At 39.3% G+C, this 25,866-nt stretch overlaps 1 protein-coding gene across 1 annotated transcript; it reads left to right on the top strand.

Annotated features, from left to right (window-relative positions):
• Positions 1 to 290: 290 nt before the first annotated feature.
• Non3 (Ribosome production factor 2-like protein Non3) lies at positions 291 to 18,437 on the top strand. Its single transcript, XM_083123955.1, has 6 exons — positions 291 to 452; positions 2,445 to 2,577; positions 6,764 to 6,923; positions 13,028 to 13,307; positions 15,050 to 15,194; positions 17,979 to 18,437. The coding sequence occupies exons 1-6, from the start codon at positions 430 to 432 to the stop codon at positions 18,207 to 18,209; spliced, it is 972 nt and encodes a 323-aa protein (XP_082980081.1). The 5' UTR covers positions 291 to 429; the 3' UTR covers positions 18,210 to 18,437.
• The last annotated feature ends 7,429 nt before the right edge of the window (positions 18,438 to 25,866 follow it).

Raw genomic sequence — 25,866 nt, 5'->3', positions numbered from 1 at the left:
GACCAACGGGCCTTTGAGATATTTCGGACCACCTCACTGCGATGTTCAAAATTAGGGATGTGTGGAATCCCGAAAATACTTTACCGGGAAAAAATTCCCGTTCCAATCTCGAACAGCTGGAAAATTCCAAGACAACGTTTAAAAGTAGTAAATTCTCGATTTTCTTTACCATTCGTGTCTAAGAAAAGCCGTTTTTACTACAAAGATATTATTCTTGCGGGTATCCTCCTACGATGGACAATTAGGACAAGTAGAGATTTGAAAAGGCATGTGTATATGTCCAACACCACAGATCGTAAACTGCCCATAGGAGGAATGTGATCTGTGGTAAACTTTACGTTCCATAACCGTAGAAAAAAGCACGTGTCCAAATACGTGAAATGTGTTATTCCAGATTATAATATATATATTACATTGTTAATTACCAACATGCCATCGCTAGGAAGAGTTGTGTAAGTTATTTTCTAAGCACTCATAATGCTAGTAGTTGTAAGTTGGGGTTCTAATATGAACCTTCGCTAGAAGTAGTAATAATATGGAAAGAACAAAATCGTGCCAATGCCAGCATGTACTGTGTTCCTATCTAAACCAACTTAAGTGGCAGACGTTTGACAATCAATTGTTCTATCATTCAAGATTACTGGTACCATGAATAAACACAATAATTTAGATTAAAAATCTATACTACAATGAATAAACAATAATTTAGCTTAAAAATCTGTACTAATTCCAAATAAACTCTTACATACAGTTTTAATATGATTTCATTAAGGTGAAGAGGGACAATTTCCCCTAGGTCTTTCTCGCTGGGCGTGCACTCGTTTGACTGTGAACTGTGGCACCCGCCCTCTGCCCCACTATGATGCCACCACTGGCTCCGGCCCATAAATACCAACTTTTGCCATGAGTGTACATTTTGCACGTGACGTGATATTTCGTATACCTATAGGCTGCGTCACCCACCTCTTCTTTCCTCCCCATGTATTTTATATATAGCGCTGTGGCTAAGATGAAGATAACAATTTTGTTTTCCGGGAACCCTTTATTTTCGATTTTATATTAACATTATTGGATTGAGATGGGTGTGCCGCCAAATCTAGGCGGTGAAAACTAAGAATAAATTGCCATCACTTTAAAGCTAACGGTAATAGCAGCACCCTCACCCCTCTGACAACTAAAATTACCTTAGTAGCACTTTATGTTATGCAGCCTTCATTAATCTATCTCCTTGAAAGTCCTCTTTAACTATATTAATGGTGAAATATAGCTCTATTATGCACATCAGGTTTGGCAACACTGCCAGGATGGCCATAGGAGGCAAGCTGAAATGCACTAGGCTTATGGGACCATTATTTTATTCGTTCTCTCGGGAATATCAAACATCCGATGACATAGAAAAGTACATGGACGGAAAAAGGACACGTTGAACTATGTCATAGTAGTAGGAAAAGTCGAAACTCCCATTTGATGAGCCGTAACTTGAAGTTGAAGTTGATACCCCATAAGGAATACATGGGATTCGGTAAATACTAATTCATCATATTTTTAAAAAATCGTATAGGCTTAATAATCAACTTAGGAAACCGCTTCCACTTGCCACATGGGAAGAAATTCATACTCTTCAATTTCTGGCGGAGATCTTTTTAGTAGCATTGCTCATTCCGACGATTTTGGAATAAATGCATGCCTGTTGCGTAATTGTCCCTCTTCGCCTTAATTGCAACTGAAATTGTCACAAGAATGTGTTGTAGAACGGTTTTAAAATGCTTATTATATTTGTGGTAGAAATTGAATGGTATGTATATATTCAGAATACCGGAAGTATCTCTGATTACTTTAAAATCCGGCATTCTCACTAATTTTGGCCTCGTAATCACGATTCTGCAGTTAAAAATTGGTGGTCACGTCTACAAATTGCAAAATACGCTTGTCAATTTCCGCTATGCAATAACTTGGAAACCATGTTTCTGATATGAAGACTTCTTCCTTTCTGCACAACGGTCTTGCTACCGTAGTCATTACACAACGTTGCTCAAGTGTTGTGCAATAATTCAGACCCATTGCATGTGAAAATGGCATCTTGCCTAAAGTTGAAAAATATGTTTACCCCACGAACCATTCACGTAAGGTTAGGTTAGGCAAGCATAGTAAAAATTCAGGGTGATCGTAAACATAGTTTTCATACGCTAATCATTGCAAAAAAATAGTTTTCTTCATAAATCAATGGTGTTTACTCTGTTCACGGACCCACTTTATTCGACTTATTTTGCAATTTCTAGACGTGACCGCCAAATTTTAACTGCATATTCGTGATTACGAGGTCAAAATTAGTGAGTATGCCGAATTTGAAAGCAATTGAAGATACTTCCGGTATTCTGTATTTGCTCCAATTGAATTTACCTAAGTATGTACATCTAATTTTGTGAATGTATATTATTTTCCAGAAAACCTAAAACTCGCAGAGGAAACCGTGCCCTTTTAAAAAGAGAGCCCCAATTAGTGGAATACTCAAAAACTGCATTATTCATTAGAGGCAGTAAGACAAATGAAATTGTTGTTAACTGCATGAAAGATCTGGTAAGAATTGTTTTTAGAACAAAATTACATACTCTGCTTTTTTAACATTTCAGTACTCCGAGTGAATTCTCTTAGTTGCATTGCTTGTAGACACTTGCAATTTTATTACATTTATGGTTTTTTAACCCTGGATAGCTGACGTGGAAAATCAGGAATGCTAAAGCTATGGCGTAGTCATTTTGATGACTTTACTTTTTGCTTTATATGAAGAGTTTTATTGGCAATTAAAATGGGAACGGTGTCGTATGGGCACAACACCTCTCACTCGTTTATTTCGGCATTTTTAACATTTGTACTTACGTATTCTGCATTGCTAAAGATTCTTGGGTACTACTTTACTATACCGGAGACACATATCAATGATTTATTTCGCAATTTTTTACATTGCTAACGTACTATTCTGCATTGCGGAACATTTCTTTAGGTGAAATAATGAATTTCTAATGAAAATAATGTATATTTCTTACATTAACGAGTACTTACTTTTGTTCCTTATTTCCCACAAACCATCCATGGGTAGCCCCAAAAACCATTGACGTTAGCCCAAAAATTCACGATAGCCCCACGAACCATCACGGGGACGAGGTATGCCTACTAGGTTAGGTTAGACCTGTTAGGTTAGGTTCCATTAGCACTCCTTTTGTTCAGTTTAGCATATACGGACAACATCGGTTTTTCTCGAAAGAAAATACACGGTATTCTTTTAATTTTAACCTTCCATGTCCTGCATTCCACTTCTTTCTTCAAGATTCCGTGTTGAATTACAAATTCCATGGCATGTTCCACACCCGGCTACAACTTCACGATGCATCCTCGACACGTCATCTTGTAGCAGCAGCAATAGCGCGTATTGTGCTCTCGTGCAGAAAGCAAATGGCGGCAGCAGCAATAGCGTGTCGGAAAGAGATTTTCATAGAAAACCACTTGCATTCGCATTAAAATGGATCAAGACTAGATTCCCGAACATCAACAACGCTACAGAAAATGATATGCATAAGTACTTTCTCCTGTAAATTTGAAGAAATCCGTCTCCGGTATAGTAAAGTGTTACCGATTCTTGAAGGTTGCCTTTTGCTTTTTTCACGAAAATAATTTCAATTTTTCAGATTAACAGTAATTATTGTTCTTGCCTTTTTTCACTTGCGTAACACACAATATGGCAGGCTCCGCTGGAGTTGTGTTGTGCATCATCAGTGGGTATGCAGTGTTTCCAACCTTCTTCACCGAAAAATACCTACTATGCACGGATTTTTTTTTTTTAAATTTTAACTATGCTTGCCTAACCGAACCCAAAATAAACTTAACGGAAATGTTTTGTGGAGCTATCCGTGAATGGTATGTGGGGCTACCCCACAAACCATTGACGGATAGCCCCAATAAACATTCACGGATAGCCGCACGAACCATTTCTGGTAAGGTTAGGTTAGGCCATCATAGTTGAGGTGAACAGTTAAAAAAAATGGTTCACATCCTAGACCTGAAACAACTGCATGGTTGGAAACACTGACAGGGAGTTACGTCATCAAACGTACAGGAAGCAAATGAAAGCAACATCTATTGTGCGTCTGAGATATATTTTTCTTGAAAACAGATGAATTCCCGGTCAAATTGATTCCACGATGAAAAAACACACCTTCACGAACTTTCAACATTCTACAGAAACTCATTTCTGTAAGTAGTTTCTTCTGTAAAAATTAAGAAATATGTTGTGCCCATACAACACTGTTACCAAAATTTTACCTGATAGAGAGTCTGGTTTCAATGCATCTCACAACACTACTACGACTTTACTGTGCATGACGGACAACATATTAAAGGACATAGACGACAAAAAAGTAACTGTACTCCTATTATTAGCCCTCTCAATAGCATTCGTCCTTATTCACCATAACCTCCTCCTTGCTAAAATGAAATATTACTATTTTCCAAACTAGTAATAAACTGATTTAAATCATATCTGCAAGAAAGGAGGCAGAGAGTTATTTGTCCTGGCAACACCTCTTCATCACTGTTATCTTTACGTGGAGAGTGTCACAAGGCTCCATCTTGGATAAATCAAAACATTATATAAATTCACACAATTAAAAATTTAGGTCTAAATTTCGATCAACATTTATCCTGGTCTGCTCATGTTTCAACCCAGTGCACACTTACAATCCTTAGATCATTAAAGAGAGATAACTTTACCAGAGAAACCAAATTATACCTTACTGACACATTTATATACCCTTTATTTGACTGTGATGTGGTGTGATACCAATTTGCAAAGGAAACTATCAAAGAGAATTTTAAAAAAATCAAAATTCTTGCATTCGATATGCTTTTTTGATCAGAAGAAGTAAGCACATCTTGCCCTGACTTAATACTCATGAAATCCTCAATATGTCTCGACGACGCATGCTGCATCAATACTGCCTAATGTTCAATGTCCTTAAGTCAAAAACACCAGGTTATCTTTACAATGAATTTGTATTTAGAGATTCAGTGCATTCACACTACACCACAGGTAGGCGTAAACTCGACAAGACATCCCCTGCCAATCTGTCACCAGCTTTGATGGCTGTTTTTCTGGTCCGCTACTGTTTGGAATGCCTTACCCGATGTTATTTAGTCTACTACCTCAATCAAACACTTCAAAGAAAAGTTTATATCATGTTTAGTGAAAAAACAACTATCAAGAAACTCGGCTAAACTCACAAAACATCCATACATCCACCTAACATCACGAATAATGCGTGTTGTGTACACATTTCTTTACTTCTTTTTAGATACAATTTTGAATTATGTATGTATATGTGTGTGTGCATTGGTACATGTGCTATTTTTTTAATTTTTTTTCCCCATGTATTTAATTTATTGTAAACCATTTTGTTTAATGCTTTTCACATGTAATTGTACTTTGTAATACCTGGTCCTGAGTTAGGTGATAGAACCTAGGCTGAACCTTGTTCAGTAGAAAATAAAAAGACTTTTCTATTCTAATAACCTAAATTTGTTTCTTATAGTGTTGGTAACAAATAAAAACTTTTTGATGTGATTTAAAGTCCATAGTTACATTTAAAACAGCAATTTGTTTGGCATTCCCCACATATTGCTGTGGAACTACGGCTGTAAACAGGAATTGTAGCTTTCCTGGCGACATGATTCGAACAGGTGTTCTCGGGTTAGCAGCCAGGTTAAATTGGAGTTAGCTTCCAACCTTTCGAGGGCATACATTGCTCTCGTGAAGATGAGAGCAATGTATGCCCTCGAAACGTTGGAAGCTAACTCCAATTTAACCTGGCTGGTAACCTGAGAACACCTGTTCGAGCGCTGTAAAACAGTTTTGTCATCCTCCTTTCGCCGTTATCGCAGGTTATTCAGAAGTTTCATAGATGGATGCTTTGCCATGAGTTGTCTAAAGCAGCAAAACCATATTTCTAGTTTTGTTTTGCATAACACAATTCATTTTTTCCTTGTCTAAATAAAACATAGATGTGGCAAATTTGCTTATGTTAAAGCTAACACTTCATCAGAATGACTATGCAGAAAAAATAGTAAATAATTTCTCAACTGGACAGCAATTCAATTCAGGCAGTATGTCTCCCTCCACAGTTCTCAAGACCAATTGAATATACTGAGGGTTTGAAGCATATCATGTGATAAGAAAGGGTTGGGGATACCTTTTTGTATTTACACAACGTCAATTTGACGAAGCCTTAGCTTTCTAGGGTTAACTAATAAAGTCAATTCAGCACATTTTCCAATGAGAATATTTGATTTGTTATTTCTTAAAACATACTGTAGTTTTAAATTCACAGCATTGCAGAGTGGAATGGATAAGTATTACCAAGCAAATTATTCTCACAATATTCATGCTCTTTATTTTGCACAGTGAGAGCTTCAAAAATTGAAACAAAATGCCAAACACGCTGCTTACAACCTCTGCACCAGCATGCATAATAATTGTCCTAAAAGCAAGAAGAAAATCAAGGAAAATTGTAATGGACAATTTGCCAAGCAATACTTGTTGATCCCACTCTGTATTGTGTCTCAACTTTTTATGTTATATGATTCATTTAACAATAGAAAGAAAAGTGTTCATAATATGCAGTGTACATATTTTTGTAGCAGTTTTTGGATGGCGTATGAAGCATATTTAATTTATTGTATTCAAACAATTTAAATATTAATTTTTCCATTTCAGTATCTCCTCAAAAAATCAAATTCAAAGCTTTTGGGTCGAAGGCATAATATTCGGCCATTTGAAGATGCAACACCCATAGAGGCATTGTCCACTAAATATGATGCATCACTTTTTATGCTTGCATCACATAACAAGAAGAGGCCGTACAATTTGACTGTGGGTAAGAGAATAATATCATATGTACAGGTGTAATTAGACATTCAAGTAGTAATTAGGGCTGAGCCGATACCGATGTATCGGTATATTAAAGTATCGGTTGAATTTTTTACACCGATATCATTGTTTTTGAGTCACTAGAAGCGTGGCCAAAACCAACATTCGCCTCGCTCTTAGATTCTCATAATGTTTCTCTCATATTTGAAACATCTGATCGATTGTCAATGAGCTATAAAAAAATCTGTAAAGTTGTGATGCATTGTTGCAAGAGAGCATAGTTTGGTGGGTTAATTTATTCATCGCCCCTTGTCAAAAATACATATCTACAAAATGTAACAATACTAAACACACACACACACACACTCACACTCTCTCTCTCTCTCTCTCTCTCTCTCTCTCTCTCTCTCTCTCTCTCTCTCTCTCTCTCTCTCTCTCTCTCTCTCTCTCTCTCTCTCACACACACACACACACTCACACTCACTCACTCACTCACTCACTCACTCACTCACTCACTCTCTCTCTCTCTCTCTCTCTCTCTCTCTCTCTCTCTCTCTCTCTCTCTCTCTCTCTCTCTCTCTCTCTCTCTCTCTCTCTCACTCACTCACTCACTCACTCACTCACTCACTCCAGTTAGGGCAGCCTCCCTGATGGTGTAGTGGCAATGCCCTCACCTTGTAATCAAGGAATCCCAGGTTCAATACATGGTGGAGGCATGTGGTTCAGATCCCACTTTAAACTGTAGGTCCAGTCCCAATTAGCCTATATGTGAGTGTAAAATGGACTTACTTTACTACAATGCACAAGAAAGTTTCTTTTGTATTATAAATTGTTTGTAATCAACGGGTACTGGGTTTTATCCCTACTACAGGCATATTACAGATCAGTTTAGCTTCCTTAAACTGTAGTATGACAGATATTGTCATATGGCCGGTTTATTTTACTGTAAATAGTCACATGAAGGTTGATTTAAGGTGATTCGAACATGTCCATGTACAAGGCATTGAAGTCATTAAGAAAATTCACGATAATTGGAGTATGCGTGCTGTTAAAAATAATCATTGCTTTCGTTACTATGAAAAATTAATGTTGAATGGCCCAAAAATGGAAAATTTAGGAGTTAAACCGTAAATTCTCGAGTTACGTCACGAGTAGAGATTGATCAAATGTTAAAATACATGATGATACATATTTAAGCTTTCTGTAGCACTTTTTGACGTTTGGTTATAATATCCTTCACCTTAATAATATTTACCGCGAAAAGTTTGATTTCGCCTTTGCTCGGGGACATTTCGGGCTGACCGCGAACTTACTGGGTCTGACAAATTGTACCTTTAACCTTAAAAAGTAATTATACAGCAGGTTATTCTCCATTATTGTGCTTGAATAAAATAACTATAACCAATTAAGTCTTTATTACATTAAGATTATTGATACATACATATATGAATATTTGTACTTAATATTATGTTCAGTAAAACTTCTTGTGTCACGCGGAAAACGTGATGTATAAAGGAAGAAAGAAGGGGTGGTTGACGGAGGAAGAATGGAGAGAAAGAAGGAGTGGCGGAAAATGAAGGAGAAAAAACGAAACCATGTGAGAAGGAATCCTCACTGATTAACTTACAGAAGATAAGTGATCGACAGTGAAGGAATGTACTGCACTTTGTATAACAGGAGATCGTCCGTTGGATCGAGCAATTGATGAAAGTAAGGTGATGCGATTAGGCAGATCCATGACAAAGGTAGGGCGAAAAAATGATCACATGACCCACCGCTTGAGGAGGTAAGCGGCAGCAGTTTTAATCACCTTTCATGAGCTCATGTTTATATACTTAAAGGGTAGATCTACCTAAAGTACGTTTCGAATAAAGCATGCTAGCGTGTGTTACTAGTGTGGAAAATAAATCGAAAATCAAGCATTCCGTATCTCGTGGTTGACAGCAAATGGCGGGTGATGCCGTTACATGTAAAAATGGAGTTTTCTCCAATAATTTGAACATGATCTGATACAATCTATCCGGAGAACCTTGAATAAGTGCTTATCCTTATAATTTTAGATCTGGGTAGTAAACAGAGACAAAAGGTATTTTATTGCGTCTTAATATTTGATGGTCACATGTCCTAATTCAGGCATGTAGTCGGCAGAAAGACGAATTAGTGAATATTTTGCACGGTTAGTAAGAGATGTGCAATTGCTTAGAATTGTCTGTGTAAAATTATCTTTGTTAATAATATAAACTTGACGAGTTATATCCATGAATGAGGCAATGTTGCCAAATCAGACACACGGTGGAGATATTTAATCCTAATTCAGCTGTTCGTACTACATTAAGCTACGAGCTGAGTGCAGGTGAATACATAAACAGCTCCTGTTATTGATCAGGGAGAGGTGTAAATTCTCATATGAATAAATGTTTAATTATTTCGAAAGTCCTATTTCATTTTAAATATGCTTACAAAAATCGGTATGTGATAATTGCATGTTTAACATATTCTAATATTGTGTGTTTTCTTTCAGAGGGAAAAACTTTGTGTGTCTTGCCAACGTAACTCATATTACTTCATCCTTGTAATTGGTTTGACAATCATCTAGGGAAAGGTTAGGTATTTGGGTAACTACAAAAATTGGTATTACATTAGACAGGCTTGAACGGTATGGAAGTAGGCTGGGACAAAACATGTAAAATTCATCACATACATATATGCTAACTCTAAATTTGATATCAAAGACTGAATTATTTGGTGTCTGACAAGCATATTCTTTATTTGAATATTTATTTTATTGAGTAAACTTATATTGTTCACATAAAAGGAATCCCTTTCGAGGTCAGTTGTCCTCCTCAGTAAACAATAGATCAGTGCTTCTGGCGTTACTAGGTAAGACACTTGGGAGCTATCTGAAGTACAAATTTGAAGTTGCTGTAATTTTGGTGTTGAATAAATTGTTTGGATGCTCTCATGACGTGATTGGTGCAGGTAACCCTCACCTCTGACGTATCGTCGCAGTAGGTTCAGTCCCAATTGGCCCATCTGATCATAAAGTGCGCTTAAAACAATCTTTGGCTTTCAATCCACAAGCAGTGGCGGTTCGTGGGGTTTGGAAGGGGCAGGGCACATTCCAAATGTAGGCTATATCTTAGAGCTAATGAAAGTCATGCAAGTGGCATTTAATATGTATCAAATGAAAAGCATGCAATACTTTTTAAAAGCTTACCTTGTTATTTTATTTCTTGTATATCTGTTCTATTCTCCTGTGTTTGGCTGTAGCAAATTCCTCAATTAGGCACTTGTTGTATCTGGAATGGCATGTACTACCTTCTTCTCTAATATCATCATCAGTGCATTCAGCTTCTCGTTCCCCATGGAGTTCTGTAAGAATGTCTTTAATCTGTTCAGGGTAGAGAACAATCTCTCAGTCTCCAGAGTCATCATGGGAATGGTCACGACTATTTTCAATGGCGCAGTGGTAGCATCGTCGCCTTGTAATCAAGTCCCAGGTTCGATACCCGGTGGAAGCACATAGTGGTTCGGATCCCATTTTAAAACTGTAGGTTAAGTCCCGATTAGCCTTACTGTGCATAAAGTGGACTTAAAACACCAAATCAATCGACTATTTTCAATACCATCACACACTTGGAGAATGTTCGCAACATGTTATTGTCGTAGAAGGGGTATTGCACTGGAGGTACAATGCAAATCTTCATGGCTGTACATTACTTCTAACTCTGTTCCCAATTTTGGACCATTTATTTTAGGATACGAGTTAAAGAGTCGTTTGAAATTCGCTCTGGGAATTCATTGCAGTATGCACAAGTGACTGGAAAATTCAAACCTACCATTGATACTGCACACAATTGTATCACAAACTTCCAGAGCTGCCAACTTATTTTTGTCATGTTCAAAGCACTGTCATTTCTTCAAGGGGTCATTTGAAGAGGTTTCTTCATTTTTGTACAGTTTCCGAACATTTCCTATCGCACTTACAAAACGTTTGACAAACTCGCTCATTTTAACAGCATCAATGTGTCTCTTTTGAATACAATCAAAAAAGATTGCAATGTGTGGCATGCTTTTGCGGTAGAACGTAAGCCAGTAAATGAACTGAGGATCTTTCAATGTTCGCACTAACCCCATAGCTTCCACAGAGGATTTTTTGTCACTTATTTCGGTGTCTCTTATATGCTCAAAACATTTCATATATTTTTGTTCATAAACAGTATTAACTGTGTGATGTTGAAAATACCATCTCATATGTAGGACACTACCAATCTTCTTTTGAGCAAATTCAATCAAATAATCCATTCTTTTCAGAGATCTTGAAAAAATGTCCCTATTCCATGCAAATCCTGAAAAAATATTCTGCTCTGCGAAGAAGATGATATCACACTTTGTAGAACGAGGTTTCCTTGATGTGCATAACCCACCCTTCTGCCCGCTCATAACTGAAGCTCCATCATATGTTTGGCATATTAGTTTATCGGGCGATTCTTGTACTAGAATCGTTTCTGCTTTATCACCAGCACTCCTATCGGACACTTGAAAATAACTCCATAATTTCTCACTTTCCCTCAATCTGATACCACAAAATTAGCGATAGCAGAATTTTGTATGAATTGTCTGTTGCTTCATTAGCCTGAAAGGATAAAAAGTCTACCTCACCAATTTTGGATAAAATATACTTCTTGCAGACAGACAAAATCACATCTAAAAGTTCATTTTGAATTATCTTTGATGTACCTTTGAAGACACTTGAACCACTTTCTAAATGGTCTTTCAAAACATTGTCAAGGGTCGCTGTGGAATTAATGAGTCCTTTGAAAACACCTTGGTTATTTGAGTCCCCTGTCTCGTCATGACCATGCAAAGCCAATTCAAATTCCCCACAAAATTTAATCGCATCAGTAATATGAGATAAAATATATATGTTTTTGTCCACAAGCTCGTTATGTCTTGGAACAGAAACTGTATATAACCATCATCAAGTTGCATTCTGATATCAGTTTTCCCCAAGACAGACAGACATTTCATTGTCTCAGTGATTTTTTGACAAACTGTGTTTTTTGCTTTTTTCAGGCAAATTCTTCAAGTCTCTTACCCCACTTTTAGTAGTCCATGTGTTTTCTCTGTTGAATGAAATGCACGGAAAACGAAAAAAGGGAATTAGCTACAGGACACCCACGCATCCATTCCCACTTTTCGTATAAATTTTTATTGAATTTTCTGTTATATGTTTTTTTTTACCTTTGAACAGATTTAGGCAAAGCTCTGGTCTTGGCGGGCCTAATTCTTTGGCCAACAATCGGTCTTGGTGATTTTTTACTTTGTAAGTATTTCACCTGATTCATTTCGCTGTATTTTCACACGCACGGCAACACTTCAGTAAACAACTCACTAAATCACACTAATTTATAAAAAAAAAAACTTTGCAAAATACATCGAACCTCGACAACAGACTCTCCACGGTTCTACCTCCTTCTTCCAGAGTTCCCTCCATTCCTTTTGTTCGGTAAGGTACAGTAAATTAACCCAGCCAACATCTAGCGGGAAACCGAAAAAGAACACCCCAAGTGTGGGGCCTGAGTCTCAGCGATATTGTGACCATTCACAATGAAAACACCCATAAACCCCCGGACCTCCCCCACTTCTCAGAATGTAGGGATGATGTTAAAGCAGTGAGGCAGGAAGTCCACAGCCAGAATGTGATCCTTGCTATGTTGCCAAGTTTCATCCAACCCACTCTAATCGTCTTCGCTCCGATGAAGACTGCTTGCTTGCGGCAAGGCAAATGTAATGAGAGCGTTACAAATAAGTATAAATTGTTATAATTGCAGATGGAGGGGCACGTGACCGTGTGACTAAGGGTAGAACTGTGCTTGGCACCAAGGTTGAACCAGATTATGCCACAGCTCATCCAAAATGTAATTGGTAATTTCCCGGTAAAAATAACATTGAAATGTATACGATAAACATGCATTTTTCTTTGAAGAAGTGTCTCACCTAAATCTATGACAGCCATCAACATCATGAAGTCGTGCACCACCACTGTTTGCTACATATAAATTGTCAAATTGGTATAGGACAGCTATAACATTGATTTATCTTTTTCAGGTCGAATGTTCGATTACCACCTGTTTGACATGATTGAACTTGGCATAGACAAGTACAAAGGACTGAAGGAGTTCCAAGTGCCAAAGGTGTTTACAGGAGTGAAGCCTTGCTTGATCTTCAATGGAGAATTGTTTGAACACAATCACCAGTACAGCCGATTGAAAAATTTGCTTGTGGATTTCTTTCGGGGAGAAATTGTGGAAAGTATTAGGCTTCAAGGTTTGGAGCATGTCATCTCATTTACTGCCACAGACGACATGATCTTCTGTAGGAGTTACAGGTACTTTCAACTCGACTAAATTCTTTTTTTAGCATCTTGAAGAAGAAGAATAAATGTTTGACCTCAGTTTCATATTTTTCTAGTCTGGTCAGTGATTCCCATTTGATTTTTATTATTTAGTATTGTTTTCCTGTCACTTTTGGCTAATTATGAAAATGAGGATGAGTGATGATTAGACCTCTGATTTTAGGTTTTTAACCTATTTTTTGCTTTACAGGTATGTAAGAAATAATAAGTTATGTCAGAGTTTCATTAAAAAATGCAACAACTGATGAAGTTTTATAGTGCCTAAAAACCTATTTTGCTTGTTAGAACCTATTTTTTAAAGTTTTTTATATATTTTTAAATGCTTTACACGATTTTTATGTCACCATTTGCTTTGTTTGGTCACGAAAAAATTCAATGACAAACGTGTTTGAAACATACTCCCTGTCGATTGCCCTTCCTCCAAGCCCATGGTGATTTTTCAAAGCTGTAAACAAAGCAAAATGTCTGGTGCCACTGTACAATCCACAGTAGTCTGATCTGTATGGTCTTGCTCACTTTCGCGTCACTTTGGTACTTTTTGGCATTCGTACCTTGCAAACTAACATTTCAACATTGAAGTTTGCACCACTGACTATGTTTTTGTTCAAAGATTAATTTCATCATATAAGATGATCGTCATAGACAAAATTGCAGAGTTTGACTGTGATTAACATGAAAAAAGATAGTTGCCTAACCATGCAGCAAAGAGTGGATTTTAATAGCAAATTTCCAATGGTAAGTTCTGCCATTGCCGTAGGGTTAGGCAACACACATAATGTTATGGAAGATAGTGCGTATTTCAGGATATAGGTGTCCCATTTTCATTTTCAGTGACTAGACCTAATCAGCATTTTTCAGGAATTTTGGAACTATTTTAAGTTTTTTTAAACTACTTCAGGATTTTTCGAGCCTAACAAGATTTTTAGGATTTTTAGAACCTATTTTAGGATTTTTTGAGCCTATTTTAGAACCTAAAAATTCGAGGTCTACTGATGGTATAATGAAATTCGAGAAGGTATACTCGCATGGAACACCCATGCCTAGGCCAGGATTCAAACATGGGCCCCTGGCATCATAGCATGCTGTGCTAACCACTTTGCCATGGAGGTACATGTCATACACACACACACATATAGTTAAGAAGATGATCTTACAAATTGTAACAATTGAAAGTTAATAATATTCAGAACATTTATAAGTATTTCATTGCAATTATTTCACAGTGATCTACACAAAATGTTCTGTAAAACGTAATGAAAGCTCGAGAAATTTCATAAGATGTAATGGGAACTTAATTTAATTATGAAATTCACTTTTCCTGCATGCTGTTGATGCAAACTTAAATAAAAAATGCATTTTGCATAGCTTACAGCATAACTAGACACTGCAAGATACCTGGATTATTATTATTAAAAATAATAATAAAGTTATTCATATTCCTAGAATTAACTTGTTGAGTAACATGAAAAGTATGTGGTGCAACATAAAGTTCATATTTGTTTTAGGATTCAACATTCTAATTTTAACCAAGGTACCTTCCTCTTTATTGCTACTGTATGTCTCTCCATTTACTCTCCAAAAACATGAGTTTGAGTGGAAAATGATATTTAGGGAACTTTTTCATTTATGCAAAGCTTTAAAAAATGTGTAAAATTAATTTATAGCTTTAGTTGAAATAAGTATTTTTTTTCACTTTATTTTATTATTATTACTAGGATTGCTATGAAGAAATCTGGCACGAAGATACCTAGAATTGAACTAGTTGAGATTGGTCCTTCCATAGACTTCAAAGTTAAAAGAACCCACTTAGCATCAGATGATCTTTTCAAGAGGGCATGCAGGAAACCAGAGGAACTTAAAGTACATTATATATACTTTTTATTTCATAAATTATATTTTTAATAAAAACTGCATTACTTATCTGTATGTGTGCACTCAATATAATGTGATTATTTTCATATTATGATGTTTAATTGTACCGGGTGTTCCGTTCAAATCTCCCTAATTTCAATTAATCGTAGAAAAGAAAGTATGAACGATAGAGCAATGAAATTTCAGAGAATTGAAGAAAAACTCATAAATTTTATTTTCCACACACTAATACACCTTTCATGTGCCCCATTGGTAGCACGAACAATATCCAGTCTGTATTCAACTTCTTGCCATGTTCTCTTCAACATGTCCCCTGTTACTGTTGCAATCCTAACACGTATGCAGGTTCGTAACTCTGGGATGTTATTCACTGGAGTCGCAAACACACGACCCTTGACGTAACCCCAAAGGAAGAAGTCCAGCAGAGTGAGGTCAGGTAAACGTGGCGGCCATCGTATCTGTCCATCGTGTCCAATCCAGCGATTAGGAAATGTTGAATTGAAGGACGTCCGAACATCCAGACTCCAGTGTGGGGGAGCCCCATCTTTTTGGAAGATGATGTCCGGTTGTAGAGCAACTACCTGGGGGTACACAAACTGCTCCAACATGTCCCAAGTACACAGGGCTTGTTACTGTATCTTCATTGAAAACAAACGGACCGATGATCCTTCATTAGACCACACCAAACATTCAATTTTGGGCTATCGCGGACATGTTCTCTGTACACATGTGGGTTTTCAGATCACCAGATCTGTACGTTATGTCGGTTGACAATCCCCGACACGTGAAACGTTGCTTCGTCTGAAAACAGGACGTTGTCGAGGAAGTGAGGATTCATGTCGATACGCTGCAGCGTTTCCATACCAAATTCTTTGCGACACAGCTTATCATCTGGCTTCAATTGTTGCACAATCTCCACTTTATATGGATACAACCGAAGCTGCTTGTGCAGAACTCGATGCATTGTTGTTGGAGGCACATTTAATTGCCTAGATGCCTGGCGGATGCATTTACTCGGGCTCCTCTGAAACCCCGCTCGAATGTCTTCACCTTTTCCTCCGACACACGACGGCGAGCTCCACCCGATTGTTTTAGGACACTGCCAGTTGTAACAAACTTACTAAACTACAGCCTAATTGATTTAGCATCAGGTACAACTCCTCCGTACACTCGTCTGAAATTTCGTTGCATTGCAATCACAGATTTTGTCTCAGCATACAACACCACTGCCTGCACGCGTTGTTGAACTGTCGCCATTTTTATTTATACGACCGTGGTGCTGCATAGTGAACAAACGGACAACTTCAAATCATGAAAACAAAACTTGAAGATCTGGCCTTTCATTTGGTGTTAGTTATTTCACAATTCATCGTACTTCGTTCACAGTAATTAATTGAAATGAGGGAGATTTGAACGGAACACACTGTACAATTTTTGGAACTACCACTAACTTGATAAGTGATTCAAGTCCAAATTTGTTAATGAATTTATAGTAACAAGATGATGTAGTTGTCATTTTTTTCGATAAAATGACACAAAAAAAAATTGTATTAGTCTGAACTTTGATTTTACATATTATTTCAATGGTGCATGGTTCAAAAAATGTATAATGTGAAGGGGAAAAAAACATATTTCTTATTAGCATCAGAAAAGTTGAATATGTGATTCAGGAATATCTAATTCAAGGTTCCAATGTAGCGGTAATGAACAACAGTAATAGGCTTTTAAGCTTTCAATAATTCCCTGGCTCTTTTTCAAAGAAGGTAGTTAACTGTTATATTTGAGATTAGTGCTATTATTGTATCTTAATTTCAAAAATTGCGTTTATTCATAAAATGCATTCTCAGTTTATTCTCCATGTGTTTCACAGTTTGTTAGTAAATCTCACCAGTCAGTTTGAGCGATATTGAAAATTGGCACAAGTACATGGAAATAACAACCTTGTGTAGATATGTTCATGTCAAAAACTGCACAAAAACAAATAAACAGCATGATAAAAGACACTTTAGAAGTCTGTCCAAGCTTTCAACTCCATCCCGGAGTCATCGGGCTTGGTCAAATAGCGAGGAAGAAGCAGTCAAAGTTCCGATATCGGTACAGTGTTCCCACTACAAAACATGTTGGAAGTGTAGTGACTGCCTACCACATTGTTTGCATTGATTGATTTGCAGGTGTGTGTGAGGAAGTAAGCTTGAAGTTTGGACAAACTAATTTTCGCAAAAAAGTGAAGAAAACCTTGCACAAGTAACCATACTCTACTCTTCTACCTGGCCTTGGTGTCTCCCGGCCCAGATTTACAGTGCAGAATGGTTATTTTGACAAAATCGTGTTTCCTTGCTGGCTACTTCAGAGATTCTAAGGTTCCTGCATGTTGCCCAAACAAGCAGGAGCTGTAGGCCTAATTGGCTGTTTGACCAAGTTTTTTGTAAGTAAAGGTGGCAACAGCAGGTGACTGTGCCCACACTGGTTGTTAGCATGATTGCACTCTTTAAGTTTCTGTGATATAAAAGCTTTTTTTTTCCTCCAAACACAAAACAAGCCTAATTATGTATACATGGTAAGTAGTAACACTGTAGCATGTAAGAGTGCAATGGAAAAAAATTAGAAGTAATCCGAATTTGATTCATGGAGAAATTGAATGTAAATGATGACATCCATGGACTAACTTCTATGTCTATCTGCATCTTCCTGCGACAGTTGAAGGTGGCCAACAAAAAATAAGTTGCATGCATATGTTTCAGCATTATGGAAACATTTGTTCTTTAATTACAGGTTAAAAAGACAAAGAACATTTCGAGGAATGTGTTTGGTACTAAGCTAGGAAGAATCCACGTTCCCAAGCAGAGTATCGAGAAGCTACAGACAAGGAAGATGAAGGGCTTGAAGAAAACAATAGCAGAGAAGAAACTGCAACGAGCCATCCTAATACAGAGAAGAAAAGCAGCAGCAGAATCTCTCGCGAAACAAGGGAAAAAGAAGGAAGAAACAAGTGCAAAAGAATAAAATCAGATTTTTTCCAGATGATGATAAGGAACCATTAAAATAAAGAATTCCTTCTTGTGTAAAATATCTGTATAACTCTAGAAAAGAAAGGTGTTAAAATTGAGAGTAAAATCAGAATATAATTTATTGTTGTATTTTGCTTCCTGGTTGATCTTCACTGTATATTTACAAATGTACAAAGTGTTTTTGTATAACGATATTAAAATATGTAATAATAAATGGCACTTTGAACAACATTAGGTTTTTATTGAAGATTGCTTTCTTGTTACAGGGTTCCCACGTGAACTCAAAATTTATTTTCCCTGAGTGTTCCAGAATGTTCCATTTTTTTCCAGAGTACTCAATACATAGTGCAATATTATTTTAAATTTATTTTACAATAGACTATATTTTCCCTCATAGCCATACCACCCTCACTTTCTTATAAAATAATTATTAGGATTTGATTTTTGTGCCACTTTTGGCTAATGATGAGGATGAGTGATGACCCGACAAAATTGAAGAGGAGACATTTACAAAGAACACACATGCTCAGGCCAAGATTTGAACCTGGGATTTCTGGATATTATTATTAAGAGATAGGCTTAATTGGTATTTTTATTGGTATCCAGTGTATCAGAAATACTAGCGATAATTTTACCAATCTGATATATTTATAAGTAGTCTGTAATTTAGTGTAATATTCTGTCATTTTGTTGTTATTCTTATACAATTCTTGTGTCATGGTTTTGTAAAGTAAATGTCTAAATATACAGTTCCTTATTAACCATCATAATTTTTGCAAGCTCAATTGTCAGAACTTGCTGTTTTGATCAAAGCATGTTTTCATGCATGAACCTTCCATGAACCTTTCTAACATTCTTAGAAAGAGTCTATGCAGAGAGTTACCATCCCAACGAGTCACACTTTTCATGCACTATGGATGGATTGGGGGGGGGTTTAAACTACCAAGTACTGAAGCAAAGGGATAAAAGCAGTTAAATACTAATTTAGCTTTCTTTATTTTAACTTCAAGGTTGCATAACATGCACTGCAAGCTTTTTTTGTATAAATCATTCACCTCCTTTGAGAATGGATCTTCCACAATGCAAGAGAATCTCAAAGTAAAATTTACACAAAGTATTTTAAGTTTGCTGTAGGAAAAATAAATTTACTGCGATTAATTATTTAATGCATTGCCAAATATTTCACTTGAAAATAATGTGATTTTCCATTGACCATATATTCGTTTAATGGCGAACTTACTAAAAGGTCCATATCAGGAAATTTAAATCTATAAGTTATGGTAACAAATTAATTTAAAATTTACAAAACGAGAAAAATAAGCATTAAAATTAAGAAAAATGTAACAAAAAGGCAAGAAATACTGAAAATGACCTAAAAGCCAAAAAAGGGCCGACAAACTAAATATGTTGTTTTCTGGTTCTAGCTGAAGGGAAACAAACTGATATCGGGCTTAGGATTGTTTTGAAGGCTGAGAAAAGATGATTGATTCTTCATCAACTTCCGAGCCCTAGTCGGCACATTCATTGTTTGGCTAAATACTTTGTTGGAATACAATAACAATTTAGGTATTTTTCCTTCCAAATTTATGAATGTTCCTATTTGCTCTTCAAAGAATAATAAAAATAATTACTTTAGTGAGACTTGTAATAATAATGAAGGATATGTTATGTAAATTAGTTTCAAAATAATTCCAGACTTTTCACATGTAGCATGCCTAGATTGATTGGAAAGTTAGTGCTTTGAAATAAATCTCATCTCTGAATTGTATACCTTACTGCCAGAAAGAAAAAAAAAACATTGAGCTGCTGTAAACATTCGTCGAATTCCACACCAAATTATTTTTTGTGAACATTCTTAAACAAAATTATTCAACTTAATTACTAAACTCCATACTCAATGTATCTCAATGCAATACTTACAAAAAAAAACAACAAAAAAAAAAAGAACCTTTTTGGAGAGTTTTGTATTTGAACCTGTAATCCCTAGGGGAAAAGATATCTGTGATGTGAGTACTTTACCAATACTCTACAACATCGTTAGTACCAAATATCTTGAAACATGTTGATGATTGTGCAAGCTACCACTTTTTTATTCGATGAACACACTTTCTGAAAGAGATTTTCTCGGGCAATTAGCCAGGTGATTTTCGGATAGGCTTCCGAGCTTTCGAGAGTTAACGTTACCTCATCTTCAGGGATTGAAGTGCAGAGATGAGTCGGGGTGAAGTTATATGGATTTTTTGTGGGAGGGGTCTGGTGTAGGTGGCGTTTCTCCGACGTTCGCACTCCCAGTCGACTATCACTAACCAGGCTGGGTCCCGTGTCAATGTTGAGGTTTTCCTTTTCCCCGTGAATGGCTATTGCTTCTTTGATGAGATGGTCCCAGTAACTTGATGATTCATTGATGATCTCTGTGCTTGTGAAGTCAATTCTATGGCCCTCCTGGATGGAATGTTCTGCTAACCCTGATTTTTCAGGATGAAAATTCATGTAGCTGGCGTGTTCTTTGCAACGCTTTTCTATTGTCCTCCCTGTTTGTCCAATGTAGACAGGAACAGTTGATACCATGTGCAACCGAATGAAAGAACATAGTAATCATCTCCATGTTAAAATACAGTTTTGTGTATCTTACCGAGATACATGTATTTTATTATGTCGCAGAATATTATTATCCTTTCCGGTAAGTGATACAGTGTAAGAAGTACTGCACTGGTAGTGACTATGTTCACTTATTTTTCAATTTCACTTCGTCCTTTACTTCACGATCCATATTTGAGGGCCCACTACCATAGACAAATTACGAGAGTTTGAGTGTATTTCGCTCAAGTGGAAGAACTATCAATTCTGTCTGCAATCTATCGTTGCCCGTGTAAACTATAGTACACTGGTATTTGTTTTATTTAAAATCACAATCAGGATGAACGATCAGATGAAATTGATAAAAGGGCAATCACAAACACACCTGGATGGAGCACAAGTCCTGCAAGGGGTATACTGAATGTGGGTCCAGGTGCCTTAAGTCTGGGTATCGGCTTTATAGCAAGCATGTAACACTAACCCCTCCACCATGGAGGCTAGCAAGGGTTGATTTGTGCCTCCTGAAGAGGCCACACCTCAGACCCTGTGGTTGCAGCACAATGAGCACAGAACAATCAGTGTATGAAGATATTTGAAGAGCAAGGGAACAGTTGGAGCTGTTTTTTTGCTCTTGCGGAGGCCAGCAAGCAGCAGATCAGTGGCACAGTTGCTTGCATTGAGAGGTAAAAAATAGTGTGTTAGAAGTGCACTCCTTTTCACAATCACCTCCGGTTTCTTCTATAATAGCAATGCTATGAATGCGATCAATGAAACTTCTTCCTTGCCCACTGCATCCTTTCCACCCCTCTCGCATCACTAAAGTACCACTGCTCGCTCTGCAGTCCACACATGCATACGGGAGCACTTTTCCGCAAATACAGCAGGTTGACCTGACCTGCACTAAATAGTACCTCAATATCGAGATCTTGTTTTCAAATGCTGGTCACCACCACGTAAAGGACACGCACAATTAGCAAAGACTAATGGATTGACACATCCACACAAAAATTCCATGACAGAACTTTAGTAACTAATATATATATATCATCGGTGTGAGGAGAAAGAGACGGAACCAGAAGTTGGCTCACACCGATGTTGCTATGAAGTTAGTGAAAATTTTGAATTTTTCTACTGTCCGGTGAGTGTTTCCTTTTACCTTCTTTGATTTTTACTTAGCCCTTTTGGCCCTCCTTGCTTTTATCCAATATATATATATATATAACCCAGAGTGGTTTTCAAATGCCCCCCCAACCTCCAAAACATCCTAGTCCACAACACTCCTTCACCACGCATCCAACACCCCCCCCCCCCATCCATAAATGCAACCACCCCAGGTGCAAGACCTGCCCCATCCTCATCACTTCTCACACCCTCCAGGTGCACACGGCCACTGGCAAATTTACCCTCCATCCCAAAGGGACCTGCCATGCCTCAAACCTTATCTACATCCTCACCTGCAACATCTCTGGTGATTTTTACCTGGGGGAAACATCAACGGCCCTCAACCTCTGCATCAATAACCACCGCTCCTCCACCCACAACCTGGACTTCACTGTCGCCGTCCACACCAACCACCACAACATCAGTTTCAACGACTGCTTCCGGGTAGCGATTATCCATCTCCTACCCCAACCAGCCAACACCTCTGTTCGCAAAAGATGGGAGAGGGCCTATATATATCGGCCATGAGTGCAACCACTCCACCTGGCTTGAAAAAGGCCACTCAGTAATGCCCATTCCTCCCACCCTCCCAGCTCATCCCACACACTCACAGTTTACGACGAGCCTGGTGACGAAACAGTGGTTTTTTTTTGTTCCACACACCGCTTCTTCTTCGATGGGGACCTGGCAACTCTGCAGGGCCCCAACTTCCGGTTCCGTCTATTTCTCCTCACACCGATGATGCTATGAAATTAGTGAAAATTTTGAATTTTTCTACTGTCCGGTGAGTGTTTCCTTTTACCTTCTTTGATTTTTACTTACCCCTTTTGGCCCTCCTTGCTTTTATCCATTATACAGGGTGATTCTAAAGGTATAGTACAAACGAAAACCACAGATACCTCCCATGAAATAGACGAAAGTTCCCCTTCCACTTTGCCGAGAGATGCCTCCGTGAGGAGCTAGACAACGCCGAAAATGTGTGAAAATGAACTTCACACCTCTGTACAGCCAGTACCAGTGAAGATAGAAAGGCGGAACAAACGAAGTCAAAAGGAACACCAAAGTCGCCCATCCGAAAAACACTAGGCGGCAGCTGCGCAACGCATGCGCATGGGGTTCCACAAAGGAAATAGGAGTGTCCCGCAAGACAAGCGAAGGGAAAGGGTAGCGATCGACAACGGTAGGGACAAAAGAAGCAATGAAGCATGAAGTAACAATTGCACAGCGGGAAACAAACACATGCAGCGCGTGGGGAGTCCCCAAACACAGTGGGGAGACACCGCAGCAAGAACAAAGCACGGTTCAACAAAAGAGAAAGAGGACCGGACGGGGAATGGTACCTGTCAAGGAGACAACAAATGCGGGATGAGGGATTCCCCGTAGCAGCACCGAGGGGATGTCACACAGAGGTCATGCGCCAGCAGGACAAACACAGCAACTACGGGCACAGGAGGTTTATTGCCACGCAAAGGTGCACTTACAGATAGGAATAGTACGTAGTACGTAGTCGTACCCCGGACTGACGTTGTTACAAAAGTTGCTCAAATTGACAACCACCACATTCAATGCAGGCATTGCAGCGTCACAGGAAATTCTGGCGAACCCTATCAAAAATCCCTGGCATGGTACACACCTCGGCCGATGCTGCAAGTATCCGCGCTACCAATGTTTCCTTGTCAGGCACCGGGGTCTCGTAGACGAGTGTTTTCACATGGCCCCACAAGAAGAAATCCATTGGTGTGAGGTCAGGCGAACGGGCAGGCCAGGGGACGGGGCCCTCTCTGCAGATCCAGCGCTGTGGGTAGGTACGGTGCAAAAGGGTTCGCACTGTGCCATCAAAATGTGCAGGCGCTCCATCCAATTGAAACCACATACGATGTCGCACGTTGAGGGGTACATCTTCTAGCAGCTCTGGAAGGACTGATGCAAGAAAGGTGCGATAGAGGCAGCCATTTAAACGTGGTGGCAGCAGGTATGGACCGATAATATGTTCATCGATGATACCTGCCCAGATATTCACTGCAAACTGGGTCTGATGGTGCACCTCGACTGCTGCATGTGGATTTTCATAATCCCATACATGGCTGTTTCGGCAATTGAAGATGCCCTCACGGGTGAATGTTGCCTCGTCCGTGAAAAGCACATGGCGCAAAAAATGGGGATCGTCGGTACGAAACTGCAACAGTCGTTGACAGAATTCCACACGTCGTGGGTAATCCCCAGCCTGCAACGCATGGACTCGCTGTGGATGATAGGGATACAGCAGATCATCATGAAGGACACGCCACACTGTCGACTGTGATACTCCCACTGCACGTGCAATGCTACGGGTGCTAGTGGACGGTGTGTCATCCACGCGAGCAAGTACGTCCTCCTCGACCGCCGCGGTGCGCACATGTCTTGGGTGACCGACACGATGGCCTGCACGTAAAACATACCCGATTCACCAAGGGTACGGTGCACGTTCAAAAACAACCAGCTGTCGGGTTGTCGCCTCTCCGGGTACCGTCCGCGATAAAGGCGTGCAGCTGCTCGGCCATTGCCATCTGCAAGGCCGTAGACAAAATGCATGTCCCTCAGTTCTACAAATGTGTAGCGTTCCATGGTACGGTGAGGATAGTGCCAATTATGGAATACTGTACTGCAGTGCACAGGTGGCACTCACACACACACACACTGGTCACAACGGCTTCGAAACAACGTACTCAATTGTCGTACGTCAAGCACACCACCACCGCACCGGCTCTTTCACTGACACGCTCCCTGACGCTGCACTTCCAATCAGCCCACACGTCCGCACGGCGCTGTGGTACAATCAGCTGACGTTCCTGAGCCACCCGTGCCTGTGCTCTTCACTAACTGACCACTGCCGTCAGGTGGGGCCATGTACTCTGGGGTCTTGTCATCGTGGAACACATGTAGCATCCTTCATTCTTGCCCAATTCGCCCACAACACGTACTTCGTCCGTCTTGCTCAAGCCGTCGGGGAGCACTACGTATGATCGTGTGGTGTTTGTGTACACCAACGTGGGGTAACCCAGCAGTTGAACATACCCCCACGTAGCTTCATTACACGATTGTCCCACGCAGTTTATCTGTCCAGTCTTGCTCGGCCCGGTCTCACACCCACGTGGCAGTGTGCGGCTGCGGTGGTGTGAGGCCACGCTTGGTTTCGGAGCGGAAGGCTGCGGCCGAGGAGGGACTCGAGTTGTTCGGCTGGGGTTGCGCTCTGAAGCAAGCAGCCGCGTCAGGTCTGGGAACGGTGGACCTGGTGATCGAGATGGAAACATTCCGACCTCGTCCATTAGTGTCGTCCACCGTACGGAGTGGTGGGGTCCGTACGACACTCCAGCAGCCTTTCGCCCGCTCCCACCAAGCGATGTGCCTCCGGCTTCATTTCTAAGAGGCTGATTGGACCCCATCACGACGTTTGTTACAACGTCTGTACGGGGTACGTGGTCCTATCTGTACGTGCACCTTTCATTAGCAATAACCTCCTGTGCCCGTAGTTGCTGTGTTTGTCCTGCTGGCGCATGACCTCTGTGTGACATCCCCTCGGTGCTGCTACGGGGAATCCCTCGTCCCGCATTTGTTGTCTCCTTGACAGGTACCATTCCCCGTCCGGTCCTCTTTCTCTTTTGTTGAACCGTGCTTTGTTCTTGCTGCGGTGTCTCCCCACTGTGTTTGGGGACTCCCCACATGCTGCATGTGTTTGTTTCCCGCTGTGCAATTGTTACTTCATGCTTCACTGCTTCTTTTGTCCCTACCGTTGTCGATCGCTACCCTTTCCCTTCGCTTGTCTTGCGGGACACTCCTATTTCCTTTGTGGAACCCCATGCGCATGCATTGCGCAGCTGCCGCCTAGTGTTTTTCGGATGGGCGACTTTGGTGTTCCTTTTGACTTCGTTTGTTCC

Source organism: Lepisma saccharinum, chromosome 6 (assembly GCF_977018435.1).
Source record: "Lepisma saccharinum chromosome 6, izLepSacc3.1, whole genome shotgun sequence".
In the NCBI taxonomy this organism is placed as follows: Eukaryota; Metazoa; Arthropoda; class Insecta; order Zygentoma; family Lepismatidae; genus Lepisma; species Lepisma saccharinum.
The sequence above is the reverse complement of the archived record's forward strand: the minus strand, read 5'-3'. Positions and strand labels throughout refer to the sequence as shown.

Coding starts and splice junctions, on each gene's coding strand:
- Non3 (XM_083123955.1), top strand. CDS start 430: ATGCCATCGCTAGGAAGAGTTGT. Junction 453..2,444: donor CCATCGCTAGGAAGAGTTGT/GTAAGTTATTTT, acceptor ATTATTTTCCAG/AAAACCTAAAACTCGCAGAG. Junction 15,195..17,978: donor GGAAACCAGAGGAACTTAAA/GTACATTATATA, acceptor CTTTAATTACAG/GTTAAAAAGACAAAGAACAT.